The 22,515-nt window shown below is 34.2% G+C and overlaps 2 protein-coding genes and 1 long non-coding RNA gene across 3 annotated transcripts; 2 read left to right on the top strand and 1 right to left on the bottom strand.

The window, feature by feature from the left end:
- Nucleotides 1-4,992: 4,992 nt before the first annotated feature.
- Nucleotides 4,993-10,103, top strand: LOC118059999 (synaptotagmin-3). Its single transcript, XM_035073074.2, has 12 exons — nucleotides 4,993-5,426; nucleotides 6,444-6,542; nucleotides 6,674-6,724; nucleotides 6,798-6,921; nucleotides 7,264-7,382; nucleotides 7,496-7,597; nucleotides 7,693-7,767; nucleotides 7,901-7,977; nucleotides 8,338-8,587; nucleotides 8,794-9,168; nucleotides 9,270-9,398; nucleotides 9,500-10,103. Exons 1-12 carry the CDS (start codon nucleotides 5,316-5,318, stop codon nucleotides 9,626-9,628), a joined length of 1,641 nt encoding a protein of 546 aa, XP_034928965.1. The 5' UTR covers nucleotides 4,993-5,315; the 3' UTR covers nucleotides 9,629-10,103.
- On the bottom strand, nucleotides 9,651-10,839 carry LOC118060000 (uncharacterized). Its single transcript, XR_004689375.2, has 2 exons — nucleotides 10,187-10,839; nucleotides 9,651-10,119 (listed from the first exon to the last, which is right to left on the bottom strand). It is a non-coding gene; the product is annotated as an uncharacterized lncRNA (long non-coding RNA).
- Nucleotides 10,840-17,258: 6,419 nt separating this feature from the next.
- LOC118059996 (E3 ubiquitin-protein ligase WAV3) lies at nucleotides 17,259-22,426 on the top strand. Its single transcript, XM_035073072.2, has 2 exons — nucleotides 17,259-17,980; nucleotides 20,111-22,426. The coding sequence occupies exons 1-2, from the start codon at nucleotides 17,768-17,770 to the stop codon at nucleotides 22,040-22,042; spliced, it is 2,145 nt and encodes a 714-aa protein (XP_034928963.1). The 5' UTR covers nucleotides 17,259-17,767; the 3' UTR covers nucleotides 22,043-22,426.
- The last annotated feature ends 89 nt before the right edge of the window (nucleotides 22,427-22,515 follow it).

Here is a 22,515-nt window from a genome sequence, read left to right as displayed (position 1 = left end):
TTTCTCGCCCAGCAAATGCCATCTTCAGTCCAATATCGGAAGTGATTTTAAATACCATTTTAGAGAAAGAAATGGTCTTTTAACACTGCTTCGTGCAAATTTTTAATGTAGATAAAAATAAATATACCTATGAAATCATTGACACATTCATTGATCTCGGACTCCGAATATCTTTAAGATTTCCAGCTCAAACAAGTTAATTGAACTAGTTTGACCTCAAATAAAAAAATGTGTTATTTAATAAGGTACTAGTTTAATTAGTAATTTGTTTTTTTAAAAGATTATTAGTTTAATAACTATTGGAACTTATATAATGTTAATTTTAGAGTTTATAGGATTGGTTGAGCTACGCGCAAATTGGTCCGAACACTCATATTAATTAAACAAAAAACATGGTATTTAAAATATTAACTGGAGAGTGAAATAAAGATTAAATTATAGAATGATCAGCATAATTTGTGTAAATTAAATTAAAAAAGAAGGACAAGGAAAAATAATAGTGTCCTAAAATGCTTTACATGTTTTTTCAATTTGTGTCATAAACTTTTAATTCTCAAGATAATCTTAATTTTAATGGTACGATTTTTATTTTTTTTCAGAAAATTTTATTCGTATAAGCCGCTGGGTGCTCCGAACTTTAGAAGGAGAAGGGAGAGAGAAAATCGGCATGGGCTTGGTAGTTAAGAATCTTAGTTGGATTTATTTGGGTGTATTGGGCCCATGGTATCATGATTCATGGATTGGCAGGCCCGTTTACTTGTTGGTAGCTCAATTTCTCTCGTTCCCGTCATCTGGTGGTCCTTGCCCATTTTGACTTCGATAATGGTGGAAGGATAGTTACTGTGCCCAGAAACACAAATTATTGTGATAGTATAATTATTATATTCTTCTTTGGCTATTAAGTATTTGAACTGGTCATTGATATAATTGTTTTTTAAAATTATATGAGGTTAATTTGATAATTTTAGTTTTAAATATGCATTAAAATTACTCATGGAACTAAATAATTTAAAGCCTGCTACTTGATATTTTTATATTTTTTAATTTTTTTAGAATAATGTAATATTCTTATAGGCAAAACCAACTGAGCTCTTGTCTAAGGGATTTTTTTGTCTATTTACACTGTTTTTTATTATAATAGTTAAGGTTGCTCGAGAATATTATTGTAAATTATATTTATTAAATATAATGAAAAAAACAAATTAGTAGCACATTTAGACTTTTTTTTGTTAGTTTATTTATTATTATTTAAATAACCATCTAAACAAATAACTTGTAACTTAAATTTTGTTTTTAAGACAACAAATTTTTTGTTATGTTAAAAAAAATTTACTCGGCCACGGCAACATATCTAGTTCTTACTTCTTAGGTTAATCTTTAACCAATCCTTTCCTTAATCAGGTCACCATTCCAGAAGAGTATGAGAGAAAAAAAGGTGCCGTAATTGACACGATTAAAATCAAACAAAACTCTGCAACAAATAAAAATAATAATCTTTCAAAGGATAACATGTCAAATCCATTTTATTTCATTTAATTAAATTACGACCGAAAGAGAGAGAATCAAGTCAAGTCACTCGCATCGCCCATGAGCTAGACTTTTCAAATTTTAGAAAGATCAAAAAAAATATTAGTCTAGTCTGGTATATTGGGTAGTGATTCTAGTTTTTTAAATGACCAATTTAACATAATAAATTAAATTTTTATGAGGTATAAATTATATTTTAAAATTTTATTTAATAATTTAAATTAGTAGGTTAAAATGATTTTTTGATATGGTATTAGAGTTTTGATAATTAAGCGATTATGAGTTCGAATCTCATTATTTTTATTTATTTAAAAAAAATTAAGTACAAGTAAATGTGAACATATGTATTCAATTTTTAAGTTGAGAGAATATATTAAAAAATAATATAAAATATATTTTAAAATTTCATTTAGTATTGAATTAAAAAAAAAATCCATGGTGTAAATTGAATGCACGAATGAAGTACGAGTCACTGCTTATGCCATCTTGAAAAACTAGGTGCCAAGTGAAAACGAGAGACCATTTCAATTTTCCATGTTTCCTAATCAGGGCTTAGAAATCTTATAAATATTTTAATAATATTATTATTATTATTATTTTTTGAACTTTCTAAACAAAAGTTTTATCTTTGAACTTCAAATTGCACGCTTGGAGCAGAGTCGGGCAATCTTCCTCCAAAAAGCCACATGTGATGTTGAATTTACTCTTAATTATACATGCATGCTGTATGATTTAGATATAATATAAATATTTGAGTTTGAAAAATAACCAAATTGATATATTTTTGGGATTTCTAACTGTACTTGACTATTTTTTCACCATAAAGCGAAAGCTAGAGATAATTGAGATGTTGGCATAAACTTCTCTGGGAAGGAAAATAAAAGAATAAATAAAAGGTTGATAATCACGTAAGAACATCTAGCAAGATGGGTCTAGATGGTGTCTTTGATCAATGACACAGTGAGCTAAATGTTTTAAATAAATGTTTCTTGATAAGATGGTATATTCTTTTTTAATTAAATAGTTTCGTTTTTAGAAGTATTTTAAATTTTAATCTCAATTCTCAATAATATAAATGTAACGTGTGCAGGAATAAATTATGTTCCCACTTGACCATGCATCCACATTTAAATTAATATATATTAAAAAAAAACTTATTTTTTCAATCGAATTTGGGTTTGATTCATTAATGTGAGAATATGGACTTAGCTTTACACGTGATTTGTTCATGTGACAGCAAAAGAGAGAAAGATTTAAAAAGCAATAAAAAATCAAAGATGCTTGATTAATTAATCAGGTGAAATATATAATTTAAAACATGTTTGGGAATGTGGTTCAATTGTGTTTTTTAAAAAATAGATTTTTTTTTAAATTAATTTTTTTTGTAATTTTAGATTATTTGAATGTATTAATATCAAAATTAATTTTTAAAAATAAAAATAAATATTATTTTAATATATTTTTAAATAAAAAATATTTTAAATCACAACCATAACAACAATAATAAAACATATTCTTAAAGTCCATAGCAGGACTTATGCCCAGGGCTATTAATTATATTCTTCGTAGCAGGGAAGGCAAGGGCGTATGATAAATTAGTTTACAATTTAAGTATGATACACTTTTTCATAAATATATTTTATAAATCAACCAGCGTCTTCTTAAAGTTAGTTTTATGTGTAAATCGTGCATTTTTTTCTTTAAAAAAATTGCTTTTTTCTTCTTACAAGAAAATGAAAAAAATAATACAATGTTTTAAGTTGCAAATGCCAATATTTACAATATAAGAAAAAACCAGGTGCGGGCTTCTAGAGATAGAGAAGGAGGACTGACAGATCAAATTGAAAAATTGGAGATAAAGTTGAAAAATTATAGTCCAGCCAACAGCTCGCCTAAATCCTAGTTACTTCTTCGTGAAACCTCAAACAAGCGCTCTAATTATATAGAAATATTTTTAATAGTTATTTTTTAAAGTATACTTTTATAAATATTTTTATTAAATTTATTTTTAATATTAGAAACGATTTAAAAATATAAATAATAATAATAATAAAATTTATAAAACAATACAATTCCTAAAAAACGAATCAGTCCATTACTCCAAGACAAGTTGGCCAACAACTGCAAAACCATCTCAACGTGGCAGTTACGAACTTTCGTTCGGAGAACATCACAACAACAAATGATAAAGACAACTTTAAGGATTTTGCTTTTTTCTTGTCTTGAGGATTACATAATTAATTGCGCAACAATCGAATGAATCGTGTTTAAGAATAAAGTTTCCAGCTATAAAAACATTTTTTATTTGTCTTAGTCTTTACAGTCCTAGCTAGGTCGATGTTTCCTAACTCCAGAATCAACCTTGCTTACCCTTCTTCCTCTTCTTCTTGTCTTTATTTGCCTACATGAAAGAAATTTTTTTAAAAAAAGGAAAAGGAAAATTATACTGTGAATTATCAGAAATAGGCCAGGCTTTATCAAAATTATACTGTGAATATTCCATCAAGGTTTGGTTTCTCCTAGCTTGGTCATCACGCCATGCGCGCGCGCCAGAGGGTCTAATATATATTATAATCTTAATTTATAAATTAATAAACTCTTTTAAATAATATTTTTATAACAATATCTTCATCAATCAATACATTTTTATAATTTTAAAGTTATCGATTTATTGAGATTTAACTATAGATATTATAATCAAAACAGTATTCAAGGCCCAATGACTTCAAATCATGCACAAATTCAGTTGCTCGTAATTCCTAAAGTTTATTCAATTAAAATTAAAAATAGATGTAATATTGCTGAAGTTTTAGAGAATCATTCCAGTCCCTGCATTTCATGTATTTTTCATACCAATCTCTTAAAACTTGCTACTATACCCCCAAAATTTTCAAAATATCTTTATAATATCCTCTCAACTTCACAATATTTCAGGCATGTCCCCAACAATTAATTCCATGCTCCACCACCTAGGTAAGATTTAAAGTCCATTTGTTATTATGATAACACTCAAAATAATATATATATATATATATATATATAAATTTATTTATGAGATCAATTTATCAAAACTATCTTAAAACATAAAAAAAATCATTTAAAATAAAAAATAATTTTTAAACACAAAAAATAAATAAATTCTTGATGATATCTCCTTTAGTAAATAACATTAATAAATTCTATAAATTTAATGATTGATATTTTTTGGTGAGTTAATTCACTAAAGTGATACGACAAACTTTTAACACCTGTCTTAGGACATGTTATGCAAATTTGAGATTTTTTTTTTTCTGAAATAGCTATTTTTTTATTGGTAGAAAATACAATGTACGTAGAAAATACAAACTTTTGACAGCTTTTATATTTTTTTTCCAACCTGGTGTTTGACGAAAAGAAAAAACAAAGAAAGAAGAATAGAAAAGTAATTAAAAGGAAACTCAGGAAATTGTTGAATAAAAAATGCTTAGGCACTGATTCGCAAGAGGAGAGAAGGACACGCAGAGTTTAGTTTAGTGTTTGTCTGTCTTAGATTTTGAATTTTGAAAGCAAATCAGGTTAACAAATAGTTGGCGACAACGTGTCTTTCTTTTGTTGTATAATATCGAATTGCTTGGCGTTTTTCATTGACTCCATTGCTGTCTGTCTCTCTCTCTCTTTCTCTTCATGCAGCCGTTACCTTTCCCAGTAAACACTATTTTCCCTTTGATTTTCTCGCCCAAGTGATCACTCCTTGATAAGTATTTAATGTTGTCTATGTTGTTGGTTTTTGTCGAGAGAGAGATAGAGAGATGGGATTCTTGAATGCGTTCTTGGAATTTCTTGGTTTTGGAATTGGAGTTCCTTTTGGTCTCTTGATTGGTTTCTTTCTATTCCTTTATTCCAAGCCTAAAGATGTTAAGGTGATTAATCATCATTATCTATCTATCTATCTATCTATCTATCTATATGTTAGTTTACTGTTTTCTATCTATCTATCCATCTATGTTCTTAAGGAAATGTTCTTTGTTTGATCATTGTTTTACTCTGATTGATTATGTTTACGTTGTCATCTGAAATAAGTCTTTTTTTTTTGGTTAAGATTAATGTGGAGGAGTTGCATTTCTTTACGTTAAGAAGATTCTTAATGTTCTGTGGTTGTACTTTTTTATGAATTCCAGTTCTTGAATGCGACGCTGTATTCTTTAGCACAAAGTGACATTCGATGCTCGATTATTTGTAGATTGGATTGTGATTTTTGTTTTGGTGGGGCTCTTATATGAAAGAAGAAATAATAGTTTTTGCTTATGTTTTTTTCCTAACTCTTCCGGAATACTTGAGAATATGGTGCACTGACACGAATTAATTCTTATTTCCTCTTTGTTATTCACATATTATACTTATGATTGCTTTGCAATTTGTTGCTGTTTAACTTTGTTGATTAGGTCTAAATTTAAGTTGAATATGACTGCTTATACTTGTATTGTGGGTCTGCTTTGATTAACTCATCTGTTATTATTTATTTTTTGAGATTGGCTTTCTGTTCTTTTTCCCGTGTAAATTCGGTACCAATCTCAACAGTTTGACAAATTAGACCATCTTATCAGTTATTACTGCTTTTTTTTTTTGGTTGATGTTTCCTCTCAAAACACTCAAGCGGAGTTGAAATTATGTTATATTTCATGAAATTAAATTAAAAAAAAAAAACTAGGATACTTTTAAGTAACCAATTTTAAAGTACTCTGTAAGTTAATGGTGATCGGTTCACTTGCAAGCAATGCACTAAGGTTTCCTTTGATTGCATTTGTTTCTGATGATTTGAAGGCAACACAAGTCCTTTAAGTGTATGCTCAAAAGGACGCTGGTTGAAGTTGGAGAGGTGTGCTTGGTAATCTTTGCTTAACATGCGTGCCATTTTAATGTTGGGCTATCTAATGCAGGATCCAGTGGTCAGGCCACTTCACGAGTTAGACACAGATGCTTTGCTAGATATTCTACCAGATATCCCGTTATGGGTTAAATGCCCTGATTATGAACGAGTAAGTACTGTACATTAGCAAGGCCAATTCATGAGTTAAAACACTATTTTTCGTGTATTTATTATTGTTTGTGAGTTAAATATTATCTCAAAGATGCCCATGTCTTGATTGTATTTATGCGATTGTCACAGGTAGACTGGTTGAACAAGTTTCTCTTGGATATGTGGCCTTACCTTGATAAGGTGATTTGGTAATTAAACTTGCCTTCATCTTGTTTAAGCATTTTCAGAATTTTGAGTTCACTGTTACATGCAGGCAATTTGTGCAATGATAAGAAGTACAACAAAACCTATGTTTGCGGAGTATATTGGGAAGTATAAGATAGAAGCAATTGAGTTTGAGCATCTAACTCTCGGAACACTTCCTCCTATAATTCAAGGTAGGTTCTTCATGGTTCTTGCGATGTTGATGACTGAGAAATTTGAAGATCGAAAGCCAGTTGAATAGCTCTTACTACAGACACATTTAAACAACGTAGGAACATTCAGAATATTTTCTCTCGGTTCATTTTTACATTGTATGTGATCGATCATATTCATTAATTGGAGTGCCTCCATGTTGCTTGGCTTTCTAATTCCAAAAGTGAAGAATCTTGTGTGTGAACTTCTGCGAAGCAATGAAATGAACGTTCAGTTAAGTGGGAGAAAATTGCATCGGAACTTTTGATCCTTCTAAGTTCCCCAACTTCTTTTACTTTTGGTGGTGGTCCATAATTTTTCAGGTCTTAAAGTCTACGAAACTATGGAGAAGGATTTAGTCATGGAACCAGCAATTAGGTGGGCTGGAAATCCCAACATCGTTTTGGTGCTACAATTACTGTCTGTAAGACTTAGATTTCAGGTCAGAACAGCCTTAAGACAATCTTGTTTTCCAGAATTATAGTATTGCTAGTAGACTTCTTGCTTATAAAGAAGATGCATGCTTCCTAGTAGACTGACAGTGCTTCTTGGCAGTTAGTTGATCTGCAAATATTTGCAGCGCCACGAGTAGCTTTGAAACCTCTCGTGCCTACCTTTCCATGTTTTGCAAATATTGTGGTGTCCTTGATGGAGAGGGTGAGAAGTGTATTTTGGTACAGTGAGGTTTTAACTTGATTAAAGGCTGATGACTAAATATCTCTTATGATCATCCTCTACTGATTTATCTGCAGCCTTATGTAGACTTTGGACTGAAAATACTGGGAGGAGATGTTATGTCCATACCTGGCCTTTATCGATTAGTTCAGGTGCTGCACTTGTAATTCTTGTATATGTGGAGTTAAGCAATAATACGAGTGTGATCATCGTTAAGATTCCTAGCATTAAATAAAACAGTTAGATGGGGGGTTTGAATCGACTAATTGTTCTAGTTGCTTGCAGGATATGATCAAAAAACAAGTAGCGAGCCTCTACCTATGGCCCCAAACTCTCGATATACCTGTTCTTGATGCCTCAACGTAAGTTTATATCAGATGGTAAACCTGATATGATTTTTTAATATATCCATTCTTCCAATGAATTTAAGTTCCATATCTATAATATCATTTGCTTCACCTGTGCTATCCACTCCAAAAAGTCATATTGCTGGTCTACTCTGCATCTAAAGATCAGGTAGCCGAAGTTGGTCACAAATAGGGCTTCAAACAACAGTTTAGATTCTCACCAATGTGATTACACATAATTCATGTTTGAATTATTAGAATTAGCTTTTAGACTAGTAGAAGGCCTGCAGAACTTGATTTAGAACTTTTTTCCTGAATTCACACACAATTTTCTATGAAAGTCGATATTATTTTCTGATTATATTTTTTCTTTAGAATGGTTATAAAGAAGCCTGTGGGGATACTTCATGTGAAAGTTGTGCGCGCAAGGAAACTTTTGAAGGCTGACATCCTGGGAACTTCTGATCCATTTGTGAAACTTAGCCTGACTGGAGAGAAGCTCCCGGCAAAGAAAACAACAATCAAGAAGAGGAATCTGAATCCTGAATGGAACGAGAACTTCAAGCTTGTTGTAAAGGATCCTGAATCTCAAGTTCTTCAATTACAAGTGTTTGACTGGGACAAGGTTTTCCCTTAGAAATCTAAACATTGATTCTTTATATTCTCGGTTCTCTGACATTTTTTCATCATCTAAAGAATCCTTCGAAGAACTGATAGATAGTTGTTTTCTGGTTCCTTTGAGAACAGCATTCAAAAGCACTTGTCTGGTTGAGTTTAAACTTGCATTTCATTTTGCAGCAGGAATTCAAAACTTGTTAATTTATTTTGTAGGTTGGTGGTCATGACAGATTAGGAATGCAGTTTGTTCCCCTGAAAGTGCTTACCCCCCGTGAAACTAAGGAATTCACTCTTGATTTGCTTAAGCACACAAATATTTCGGACTCTCAGGACAAGAAACAACGAGGGCAAATTGTGCTGGAGCTGACCTATGTGCCTTTCAGAGAAGACAGTATCGAGTTTAGTGGACCTTTGGATGGAAATGATGGAAGGGGAAGTGCAAGTGGTAGGTCTTCTTCAGGTGACGAATCATTGAGCGGAGCAGGTTTGCTCTCAGTCATTGTTCAAGGAGCTGAGGATGTAGAAGGGAAGAATCACATTAATCCCTATGCTTTAGTCCTTTTCAGAGGAGAAAGGAAGAGAACTAAGGTGAACTTTCTTCATTATAATACATATTAAGTCCACTCCTGAATCTGCATACATAATCTAGTCTTTACATTGTGTTTACATCTGCGACTTCGTTTCTGCAGAAGATTAAAAAGACTCGCGATCCACGCTGGAACGAAGAATTCCAGTTTACTCTTGATCAACCTCCCTTGCACGAGTTGATTCGTATCGAGGTCATGAGCAAGCGGACAAGCTTTAGTTTCCGATCAAAGGTACAAAAAAACATTAATATTTTCATCAGCATTGTTGTTTATTCGTTGTTGTTTCTTATATTGTTGGTGGTTTTTTTTTTTTTTTTTTTTGTACCATGAAGGAATCATTGGGGCATGTGGAAATCAATCTTGATGATGTTGTGCACAATGGACGCATCAACCAGAAATACCATCTAATTGATTCGAAGAACGGAGTGATACATGTTGAGATTCGATGGATTACAGTTTGAGAGATTGACTGGACAGAGGAGAGAGGTGAAATACTGGTATACAAAATTACTTATGCTGTAATACAAAATACACAACACATAATACATTTGTTCTGTTTTGAGGGTTCTGAGGGAGGAAAGGCCCAGGAAAAAAAGGCCTTCACTTGTACATAGAGACTGTATTGTTTCAATATTCTAAAGTGGTATGCAAATTTTGATAGCAATACTTACAAGTCATTATTGAAACACCAAAATTTACAAAATTTTGACATGCCCTCACGGTGGTCTGAAAGAGATGGCATGGGAACCTGGGCCAGAGGCTTCACTTGCTTGTTCTGTGGAGTATTCAGAGCCTTTGGTGGAATCGGATTCTTTGGAAGCCATTCATTTATCCTCCAAGGACTGCAGTGGTCGTTACCCTCTCCTGCATGTTATTAGGGAATCCTTCTCCAGGGTCGAGATAGTTGCTGTTTGCTAATAGTTCTGAAGTGTTCTTTGTCAGGCCCCTGAGTCTGTTTACTTTTCCTTAGCACAAAAACAAATTAAAATAAAATGAAATAAAGAGGCACTAGGGCACACCTTGATTGCTTCCCTGGTAAAGAAGTTGGTTGATGATTGCCACAGCAAAAGGGCAGTGTAGCTGTGCTGTGCTGCAAACGCCTTTTAGTGCTTAGGCTGTGGTGGATGAACAGTAGAAAACCTATATATAGGCATAGGCTTGTTACCTGTTACAAGTCCCAGGGGACAGGGAGCTTGCAAAGGCCTGCCAATTCCAATGGTTTGTATGCAAAAGGTGCTGTAGGATTGATTGTGCATGCTGTTCAGTGGGCTAGGCAGGCTCTGCAGTCTAGTTTCAACTACTAACAATTTAACTCTACAACATTGACAAACTGAAAGCGATCGTTCAAAAAAACATAGAAAAAGGCTATTTTTTAAAAAGATTCTTCTTATGGAACCGGAATCAGTGTTCATAGATGAGAAATCTACACGAACATCGACACACATTCAAGTTTGAAGCTCGTTGAAGAAGATAAATTTGATCAATCAATGTTAAAAGTTCAAGTGTTAGACTCAATTAGAAGGAAAAAAAAATTCACGAAAGAATTTATTTTCAACGACTTACTCAAAACCAATTCAAATCACTAGTGAAAAGCTAGAGGAGGAAACCACAGCTCATAAGTTGTTAAAGTACTAAAATTTTAAACTGATGAGATGGGCCAAAGCCAGAAAGTAGGTTTGTTTTTTTTCTCTTTTCTATATTTTCGACGCCCCTCCTTTTTTTCCCATAGCGACCTGTTAGTGACAAAGTGTTCACACTTAAACGGACTGCAATGTTTTTTTTTTTTTTTTTGGAAATGTTAATAAATGATATCTTGTGATTTAATGATAAGAAAATTAAGTTATACTCTTAATATAATATTGATAAATATGCACTCCATCAATGGGATTTTTTTTTATTTATTCATGTGGTTGTCTAGGTTAGCTTGCGTGTATCTTGACTAATGCTCATAAGCTTTGAAGTTAACGACTATGTAAATTTTCAGGAGTCATTAATGTTGACAACCACAAGATTCAAACTTGATATTATAGAGAAAACAAATCTCTTGATTCTAAATTCTTATCACTATACCACCTATTAGATGATTTTAATAAATGATATCTTCATTCAAAAAAAAAAAAATTAAAAATATAGTTTGAATCACTGCTATTAAACTCAAACATTCCCATTAGATCAATACAATATATGAATCTATCTGAATTTATTAAAAATCAGTAGAAATTAACTTATGTAATTCGATTAAAAACTAGTTAATTTTAAAAAAAATTTATAATGATATCATTGTGATTATTTTAAATAAAATTGGATTAATTCACTTGTTTCGTGATTTGAACATTGTCATAGATTAACTTTAAGATAAAGTCTAATAGTTATTATGATTGTCTTAGATTAATCCGTTAATTGAAGAAAGAAAAGGTGATTCTATAACATTAATTCTTGAAAGCTTCTAATTAATTCACTCCCATTGCCATGGGAGAAATATCGGTGCCGAAATGCTTTACACGTGGAGCGATAAAGAGGCCAAACTTACATGATTACACAAGACATCACTACAAAGCTATCCCTACAGTACTGTGAGAGCACTGAGAGTTCTTGGATGAACCCTGTTCCCTGGCTAGAATTCGGAAAACCTAATTCCACCATGCAGTTGACATGATCACTTGAAAAAGTTGGTTGCTATGATCATTAGATCACAAAAGAAATTCATACGACTCCCTCTTTAGCTAGTTGTGTGATAATTAGAATCATCACTTGAAAGCTCTTCGTTTATATCTCTGCCAAATTAACTGATCTCACAGTGGGGAAATCCCTTTAGAAGATCCATACAAAACTCAAGAAGCCCTGATTGAAGGAGTCATTTGGGCAAACTTTTTATCTATAAATTAAAATTAAGGTCATGATTAAGCGAGATATATACAAGTGCACGCTAGCTAGTGTCAAATGATAGTGAAAGATTGAATTCACAAAGAGAGTTCTGGATCGACATGATCTTAGCCATCTGGGCCCTTGAGAATGCATGGATTAGGTTTGACTTGCTGATGACAAACAGTGGAAAGATTTCATGTGACATTATGATTTAAGGAAAGCCCCCCACTCTGGATAGTTGTTTCCCTGTATTGGATATGCATGCATGGCTAGCTGGAGCCTTGATTATATATATTATATTATTGTTTCAAGTAGTGATGATGATGCTTAGGAATAAATTAATTTGACTTCCGATAATGTTCTTAATTACTGCTGTGTTGATAATAACGATATACTTTTCCTTAAGATGATGTTCTATATATATATATATAAATATATATTCACTAGCATATCCCAAGAATAAATATTCTCGTAAACACTAGTGAAGTTTTGATAGAATCAACCACTTGTGTTTCGCATACGCCGCCCTACGCAAGACGAGAATATCAATATTGCAGGGTGAGCAAACCTAGCTAGGTAGCTAGCTTGGTCATATGATGTTGTGTTTAGGGTTCCAAAACACTTGAAGATTCTGCAGTAAATTAATTATATCCTATTATAAATTAATGGGACGAAGACAAGATATTAAGTGACGGGGCGCTACTACTACTGTGTTTAATTTCCAAGTGCAAGACATCCCATTGCTCTTAAATCACCTCCTAAGTGGGAGGCACCATAAGAGGGAGAGGTTCCCTTTGTATAATAATATAAATAAAGGCTACAGCTTTCTCGTTGACTTGACCCAGAAAGTCTGGCAAATTTAGAGGCAGTAAAGGGAATCCTATCCCGGCACCCGCAAATGTTCTTATGAGGATTCTTTCTTTGTTAATGGATCTCCACTCATTGCATGGAACTCTTCATTGCCCTCTCTCTCTCTCTAACAAGTTGTGTGTGTCTGTGTGGCATGTGTGCTCTTAAAAGCAAGGGTGAAATGAAAAGGAGTCACCGTCTTGGTTCCTTGCTGGTGTTCTTTTGTGGGGGATTGGAATAACTTTTGCCATTGTAAAAAGATAGAACATTTTCCTTTTAAAAGGTTGTCTTTTAAGAGTGGTAAAAGTATGTGGGAACAGGGAGCTCCACTCAAAAGAAACTAGTCTCTTAGGTTAGCTCTCAAGCTAGCGGTGTTTTTGGCTACGCTGATAAAGCTTGGTTAATCAGTGCACTCTAGCTCAGCTACTGTATATCACCATTTGTTTCGTGTCCCAGCTCCAAATTACCTTTGAAATTCATCAGAAAACACAAACTCCCAATTGGAATTGGAGAGAGATAGTGATGGAAGATCAGTACCGTATTTAATTTCCATGGAGAGAACAAAGTTGCCTGCACTATTCCAGAAATAATGGGGGCATGCACACGTTGGACTCAACTCAAATGGACTTCCATTGGTGTCCTTAGAATGATTTGTACGTAATGGTCCATTGAGGGAACATATGCTCAAGAATCCTCCCCTAACACATGGTGACTACTTCTAGGTGTTTTAGCCTCGGAATTATAATTTATAATGGTCCATCAGGGAACATTTATATGCTCTAGAATATATCCTCCTTTTTTCTGGTTTAGCTCCTCCTCGACACCATTCTATATTCCCAAGATTTATATATTAAAAAAAAAAAAAAACACACCACGCACTCCCTGTTCCTTTCAAGCAATCCAGCTCTATATATATATTTCCATCATGGTATGTAAATCTGGTATTAACTAAAGGATAAAATCACATCACCTTAAATCAAGTAAGAAATCAGACCGAGATCAATCTGAGCAAGCGGGAATTGATCATTAGAGTCAACAAGACCGGCCATGCGTGCACGGTCCTGGTCTGTATGCACAGACCATGCATCAAGCAAAGGATTTCAGATTTATCGATCAAACTAAGCCAGCGAATATAAAATTCAAAATACATGGCTATATTGAAAACTCCCAAGAGATCAGTTTTTGACCATTGAATCCCAATTTTTGAGACTGCTTGGTTCATCGACCAAGGCTTTTGTACATATTAAACACACGTCCCAAGCTTGGCATACTACAATTAATAACGTATATGTAATCAACTATCAGTATCACCACCAAAATTAGGGTTAGTCTATTGAGGACAACGATAATAACGAGATGACCACATCGTTATCTAGAAAGTTCAATATTTTTTTACCGCCATTTTACATTTATTTGTTATCCATAATAAGTTAACGTACAGCTACACTACCTTTAATCTCAGGCAACGGACGTCTAGTTTCTTCTTAATTAACTTTTGTGCTAAATCTTTGAATTAAATGAAGCAATGTATATACATATTCCAATTCAATACGCTGGCTGACTTGGATTCCCAACGAACCCGAAACGTATACAAGATCAGCTTGGAATTGAACTTCTAGATTTTCAAGACCTTTTCCATAGTATTCTAACCGGTCCATATTGAAGAATTCAAATGAATTGAATTTTTAATTTCCGGCCGCATCGATCATTTGAATTATGGATTCAAATACACTATCTAGCGATCTAACTCAAAGCACCGAATTTGAATGCCAAATGTGTTGGTATATATAAAATATCTCATTAATTAATTAAAGTATCTTATTAATTTTCTTGTTGAATATATAGTAGATTTATATATTCTCTTCCAAGCAAGGCATGCCTGTCTAAGAGATTCCAAATGTGTAAGTTACCATATATAATAAGCTTTCACAACAACAACAAAAAATCACCATTTCAACTGGATGAATCTTGATTTCGACTAGTTTGAATTAAAAAAAAATAGATAAAAAAATTTACATAGCCATATTTGATCAAAAAACCTAGATTAACCTGCGATTGATCAAAAGCTTGTTAAATATTTTTTTATTAAAATAATATCATTTTTATTTTTTAAAAAAAATAGATAAACTTTCTATGTATACAACACAAACCTTATCTTAAATTAACTTGGCATTAAGTTTTAAGAGTATAATTTTCAATACATATTTTTCTGTTAAATATAACAAAAAAAAAGGACATCAAGAGGAAATTGAAAATATTGGAATTAAAGTAATTTTATATCATAAAAAACAACATGGAATGCAAATAAATTAAAGTAAAATTTGATGCGTCTCCACGAAATGCATGAGAATTTTCAATGTTATTTTATTATTTATAATTTGATCAGAAAGACATACGAGATTAGAAGATGAGAATGCTTGGTAGAAAGAAATCAAGGGTAAAAGAGGGAGCATCCCTTCAAACTAATGTGAAAGAAGATGTATCAATATTGTCAACCCCCTCCCTGATGACATGGGAACCACAAAACGACTAAACTGTGATGATGTGCACGTGTGGTATACTTATCATTTCATGTGGGAAAATTAAAAAATAAAAATAAAAACAAAAAATAACATCATTATAAAAAAATCCCCACCATTTGACTCACGCCCAGCAATGATTCTTCATAATGGTGGCTTGGCCAGAGCGAGGCCAGGCCATAGAAATGGAGTCATGAATGAATGTCGTGGTGATGGAGGAGGAGGAGGGTCTCTTGAAAGAGGATTATGGCGGAGATCCACTCAGGAAAAAAATTGATTATTTTAAGACTTCTCACTTGACTTGGAGAATTATGGAGAGACTCAGAGATTTGACAACCAAGCACTAACATTACCTCAGAAACGCCCATTTATTTTATGTTTATTACTTTTATACACACACACACATAATGTTTTTTTTATTTAAAAAAAATTATCAACTTATTAGATTCATTAAAAAATAATAATAAAAATAATAATTTTAATATTTTTTTATCTCAATTTAAAAAAAAAAAAAATACAGGTAAGGGGGTTTGGCTTGATCCCCGAAGCTCATGATAGTTTTAGTTTGAAAACTAGGCATGGTGATAGAGCTTGACGAGTTCATCTTTTGAAGGAAGACCGCAGCTCGAGCTTCCAGAATTATGATTTCTATAGTTCATCGTCAAGTCTTTTTATGGATTTCTTACAAAAAAAAAATTGGACGAATATATATATATATATATATATATATATATATATATATATATATATATATATAGGCAAAACCTGTAAGTTGGGCTAACCAAAACTCGTTTTAATGCTTTGAGGAAATCTCAGATATAGTTTTGAAAATCGCCTGACTTGATAAGTTGATTCGGGATTCGGTCATCTTGGGACTAGAATCGGGATGAGTTAAAAAAAAATAAAAAAAGAAAAAACCAACTATGACCCAGTTGATCTGGCGAGATCCAGTCAAAAACCCTGTTACAACCCGTTGATTTTTATTTTTTTACTAAAATAATATCATTTTAATTTATTTTTTTAAAATTTGACCTGGATAACTCGGTAACCCGGTCAAAAACCTGGAACCCGAGTTTTGAACCAGTCCGGGTCTGAAAACTATGATTTCAACTCGCAACACTCAACAACTTATATTTTGTAAAGTTTTTTTTTAAATTGTTTTTTTATTATAAAAAATATTAAATTTATATATTTTTAATAATTTTAAAGGTATGATGTAAAGAAAACAATTAAAAAATATATTATTTTAAATCTTTTGAATTAAAAAAATACTCTTAAACAGTTAGCCTTCATAGGGTGCTGACCAATTTTAAAAGTAGAGTTTACTTTATTTTGTGTGGTTTTAACATGGGGGGGAAGGAATAGTCCGAAAACATCTGTCCTCGAAAAGAGATTTGTCAGGAAGTAATTGCAAGTTTCCCAAGGGTTAAAAATGCATAGTCAAATGTATGGGCATCGCAAACCTAAGAGATGGACTCGCATACGAACCAAATGATTAAAAAAAAAAAAAAACACATTGCTCCAATCAACCCTTTTATGTGTAAAAACAATATAATCAATTAAAATAGATTTTTTTCTAATTTTATTCAAGAAAATTAAACTTTGTAGGCTGAAATCATTCTCAAAACGTATCATCATGATTTCTTTCACTGATAGTTTTGGATGGTAATTTTACTTTGTAGAAGTGTAGTAATTACCACCTAGACTGAGCTGTAAAAGATGATGAAAAAGTAAGAAAGAAAAAGAAAATGGAGGAGATGAGTAATCCGATAGCCAAGAGCTGCATGATTGATGATAGCATAAAGCAGCCATCAAGCTTTCTCTCTATTCAACCCAAACGTGCTTTAGTGTTTTTTTTAATAAAAAAATAGTTATTTATGCCTCCATTTGCTACTCTCAAAATCTCAACACATCGACAGCAAAGGTCAAAACTCAAAATCCTTAAATCTCTCTGAAGGCCTACTTGTCTCTCTCTCTCTAACTCCCTCTTCAATGGCGGCCAAGAAGAACAGCACGAGAGGGCTTGGACTACTCTTAAGCCACCCATTTCTCATTCTGTGTCTGAGAATCAGTCACTTCCTTTGACATTTTATTAGCCTTGCAAAACCCAAAATTTTCTCTCTAGAATATATAACACCACAAAACAAAAACAAGACCTCCCTCCACTAATCTCTCTCTCTTTCGGTCTTGGTTTCTGTGTTCCATTCTACTTTTGTTGAAAACCCATCACTTTTCTCTATCATTCCAAGAAAGAAAACACAAAAAGGAAGCATCTTGGAGTTTCAAAGGCTTTCACTTTGAGATCTGTATTTTTTCTTGGGTGTGTGTTCTTGCTTTGGTTAGCTAAGAAAGATTATTGAAGTAAAAATGGGAAGTAAATGGAGAAAAGCAAAGCTGGCTTTGGGTTTAAATCTTTGTGTTTATGTACCTAGAACTCTAGATGACTCAGCAGCACCTTCAAGTGAAAGATTTTCTGATGCTGCTTTGCTTTCACCAAAAAATTGGGATTCTAGGCCAATGACACCGACACCATCTTCGCATGGGTTAAGGTTGGCCAAGAGTGGAAGCAAATCATCCAAGGTTTGTTTGCTTTTTTTCTTTTTTCTCATGTATTGTCTTGTTTTTATTTGCAAAGGATTGAGCATTATAGTGTTTTCTTTCTTGTTTCTTCATGGGTTTGGGTAGTTCTTAGTTGAGATTGTGGTGAAAAAGAAGTTTTGTGTATAGTATTTGCTATATTCTAGTCTGTGTTTTAGGGTAGTTCTTAGTGTAGATAGTTTTTGCCATGTTCTATTAAGGTTTATGTTGTTGCCAGAGCTTGTGAGTTGTGACTTTCAAGTGATTATGGGTGATGGATCTTATAATTACCTGTTTAGTCTTTAATTCTTGAGAAAGGAGAAAGAAAGGTTTATGTATCTCCTACTGTTTTTTTTTTTTTTTTTAACTGATCCTTAAAACCTCAGCTCAACTAGTTCTAATAAGCCAAGTAGGTGTACTACTATTAATTGAATGAAGGTTTTCCCTTACTAAAGTGTAGCATAGATAAGGAATCTAGTTTCCTAGATTTTCATTATACATCGTTGTCACCTTCAAAATAGGGGCACTGGATTTTTATAAGCATTTATTTCCTTTGTATTTTTCTCATGACATGGACAGCTGAAACAGTTTAGGCATTTATAAGTATTTTCCAGCATCTTTGTTTTATTTGCATTTTAGAGATTTTGTACCATTAATCATGGTATTTATTGTTGTTTTTCCTGCTTCTAATGAATTTGCACGAGCTTGTATCTTTGCGTCTTGTTTTGGCTCTATATTCTATTTCTAAAATGAACATATAGATATATTCTGCGTCTATCCGTGGATTTGTTTGAAGATCTTGTCTGCGTATCATCTGTATGCAGAAAAATAAGGACTGTAAAATTTAATAATATATCTCTACTTGGTCTGATCTTAAATCAGTAGTTTTGGCAGTTTTTGACCAGTACTTGAAATTATTGCGCTGTGAAGCTGATGTCATGTTGTTTTCCTTTCTTTGACCTTGTGGGGTTACTGCATGAGTCCCTTTCTGAACCATTACCAACTGGCTTAATAGTAAAAGGAACACTATAGACTTCATCTTTCCTTTTCCTCGTTCCCTTGGAGACGAGAAAAGCAGCTTGCTTGGTGACCTGAACTATTTCGAGTATTTGGTTGCAAGCTTTCTAGGTGTGAAACTTCATCAGAGAGCAAAAGAAAAGACAGGAAAAGAATCATCATAAAGCAACTTAACAATTCGCTTCCTTTCATGGATGTGGATTTGGATTTAGCATTGTTGAAAGCTCTGGTTCATCTGTATCCACTGTATAGTTGCATGATAATCTTCAAAAGGCACTCTCGTATTTTAACTCTACATTTCCCAGTGTGTCCCATATGTCGGATACCTAACATTGACTTTCTTTAACCTTAATGTTGATTTCTTGCTACTTTCCTTCCTCCCTTTTTGATAATACTTTTTTTCTGGACTGGCCCAAGGCCCTAAAGCTAATCACACCTACAATTGTAATCAGTTGTGAGTAGTTCTACCCAATCAACATGAAATATCCTCGCATTCATCTTTTATTGAAAGCAGACGGAGGGGCATAAAAACAGGAAGATTGCCCAGGGATTACAGTGATATGCTAGCAATAGATTGTTATGCAATTTGTGATGATAAAGTTGACATAAAACAATCTGATATCTGTAATTTATGCTGATATTGTGCACTTATAACCACAAGAAAAAAATAAGAAAATGTACTCATGTGCCTTTTTTCATGTTAAAAGTCTGTTTTCTTGAGTACTAGATGTCAGAAGTAGTTTCTCATTTGCAGTTTCTTTAAACTGGACTGACATATGCAGCCACTCACTATTAGAAGCACGAGCTCTAGGAGATTCATCTTAACATGCTTCCAGATCAGTCCTTCACTATCCTTAACTGGTCCTGTGATACAGCAACTTCTACTAAGTTAATGTTGTCATACCAATATTGAGACTTATCAGATTGCTTAATGCAACCAGTAACTTTTCTTCTGATTTCTGTAGATCTATTATATATTCATTTCCCAGATTTATTTAAGAGGTTGCTGGTTTGCTATAACATGCTGCGACTACTGTCATGGATGTTGCGAGAATTATTTTTTCCAAATTTTCTTCTGACACTTGTCCTCTTTGGCTTCTTTATTTTCAATTTCAGCAAACCTGCTCGATATGCCTGGCCAAGATGAAACAAGGTGATGGACATGCTATTTTTACTGCAGAGTGCTCACATTCCTTCCATTTCCACTGCATTTCTTCAAATGTGAAACATGGCAACCAACTTTGTCCAGTTTGCAGAGCAAAATGGAAAGAAATCCCCTTTCAGGCACCAACTTTGGATCCACTGCCTGGGAGAGCATCAGCGGGTTGGCCTCAAACTGATGCTTTGATGACTATGGTCCACCGATTACCTCCGCCACCACGTCGAGATCTTAATCGGCGACATGTGTCATTGCTGCAGGCTCCTGAACCTAGTGTGTTTGATGATGATGAATCCTTAGATCTCCAACCCGCATCCTCTGAGAGAAGCTCTGGCAATAAAAATGATGCAGTCCACAATCCTGCTAAAACAGTTGAGATCAAAACATACCCAGAAGTGTCAGCTGCATCATGTTCTAATTCTTACGATAACTTCACTGTCTTGGTCCATATCAAAGCTGCTGCAACAGTTGCAAGATTAAACCCCAGAGGAAATCAGGCTAGCTTGCCTCAACTATCTCAAACTCCACGTGCTCCTGTTGATTTAGTCACAGTGCTTGACATCAGTGGTAGCATGGCAGGTACAAAGCTGGCATTGCTAAAACGAGCAATGGGGTTTGTTATTCAGAACCTTGGTTCCAATGACAGGCTCTCGGTTATTGCCTTTTCTTCTACTGCTCGCCGCCTCTTTCCCCTTCGTAGAATGTCTGACACAGGTCGGCAGCATGCACTTCAAGCAGTTAACTCTTTGGTTGCCAATGGTGGGACCAACATTGCTGAAGGTCTGAGAAAGGGAGCCAAGGTTATGGAAGACCGAAGGGAAAAGAATCCTGTGGCAAGTATTATACTGCTATCTGATGGCCAGGATACATATACTGTCAGTGGTAATAGTGGTAACCAACCTCGACCAAACTACCAGCTGCTACTCCCTTTGTCGATTCATGGTGGTGACAATGCTGGATTCCAGATTCCAGTGCATGCTTTTGGCTTTGGTGCTGACCATGATGCTTCATCAATGCATTCCATTTCTGAAATTTCTGGAGGCACCTTCTCTTTTATTGAGACTGAAGCTGTGATCCAGGATGCATTTGCACAGTGCATTGGGGGTCTTCTAAGTGTCGTTGTGCAGGAGTTGCAAGTGGGAGTTGAGTGTATGCACCCTAGTGTCCACCTTGGCTCATTGAAAGCAGGAAGTTACCCTAGTCGTGTGATGGTTGATGCCCGCTCTGGGTTTATCGATGTTGGAGATTTATATGCTGATGAAGAGAGAGCTTTCCTGGTTTCGGTCAATGTTCCAGCAGAGCCTTCCAGGAATCAAACATCACTGCTAAAGGTGAGATGTGCATACAGGGATCCTTTAACTAAAGAAATGGCAACATTAGAAAGTGAAGAAATTAAACTTGAAAGACCTGAAATATCTGGAGAAGCAATAGTGTCAATTGAAGTGGATAGGCAACGCAACAGGTTCCAAGCAGCTGAAGCAATGTCACGGGCAAGAACCACAGCTGAACGAGGAGATCTAGCTGGTGCAGCTTCTATCCTTGAAAACTGTCGAATATTATTGTCAGAAACGGTGTCAGCTAAGTTCCATGATCGATTGTGTATTGCACTAGATGCTGAGCTCAAGGAGATGCAAGAAAGGATGGCAAGCAGACATGTATATGAGGCATCTGGGAGAGCCTATATTCTATCAGGCCTAAGCTCGCACTCATGGCAAAGAGCAACTGTGAGAGGAGACTCCACTGATGGTTCAAGTCTAGTTCAATCTTATCAAACCCCATCAATGACAGAGATGCTCGCTCGATCTCAGGCTACATTCCTGGGCAGTCCATCAACTCAGAGGCTTGTTCAACCATCATGGTCATTTGGATCACAACCAAAGCCAAGGTGATTTTAGGACCATTGCGGGCATTGTCTTCAAGTAGCCTTTTTCAGTGCCTTCCCTTTTTGTTTTCACATATTATTTGGGGTTAAGGGGATAAAATTGGAGAGATAAGAAGAGTTTTTTGTACTGTGATTTTGCTGATGTCACGTGTAAATGAATAAAAACTGGGGAAAAGCGTGGGGGGGTATATTTGAGAGGAAAGAGAAAAGGAACACTAGGTAGGTTTTACAACTTTTGCTCTCTTATTTGTGTTGATGGGGGTGATGTACATAAGGAGCAACGGTACTTTCTCTGGGATAACTGGGTATAAGTTTGTAATTTTGGAGATGGTTGGGGTGAAGTTTTCGCCTAATATAGTTTACCTGCTCTCAATTCTTTTCAGAGTGTTAATCGCTTTTTCCAATTTACTCCCCCTCTCTCGTGCATGCACATGCATAATATGCATGTATGGGGCCTGCATGAGGTCAATCTTTTATGTC

The sequence above is a fragment of the Populus alba genome, chromosome 10 (genome assembly GCF_005239225.2).
Source record: "Populus alba chromosome 10, ASM523922v2, whole genome shotgun sequence".
Lineage (NCBI taxonomy): Eukaryota > Viridiplantae > Streptophyta > Magnoliopsida > Malpighiales > Salicaceae > Populus > Populus alba.
The sequence above is the reverse complement of the archived record's forward strand: the minus strand, read 5'-3'. Positions and strand labels throughout refer to the sequence as shown.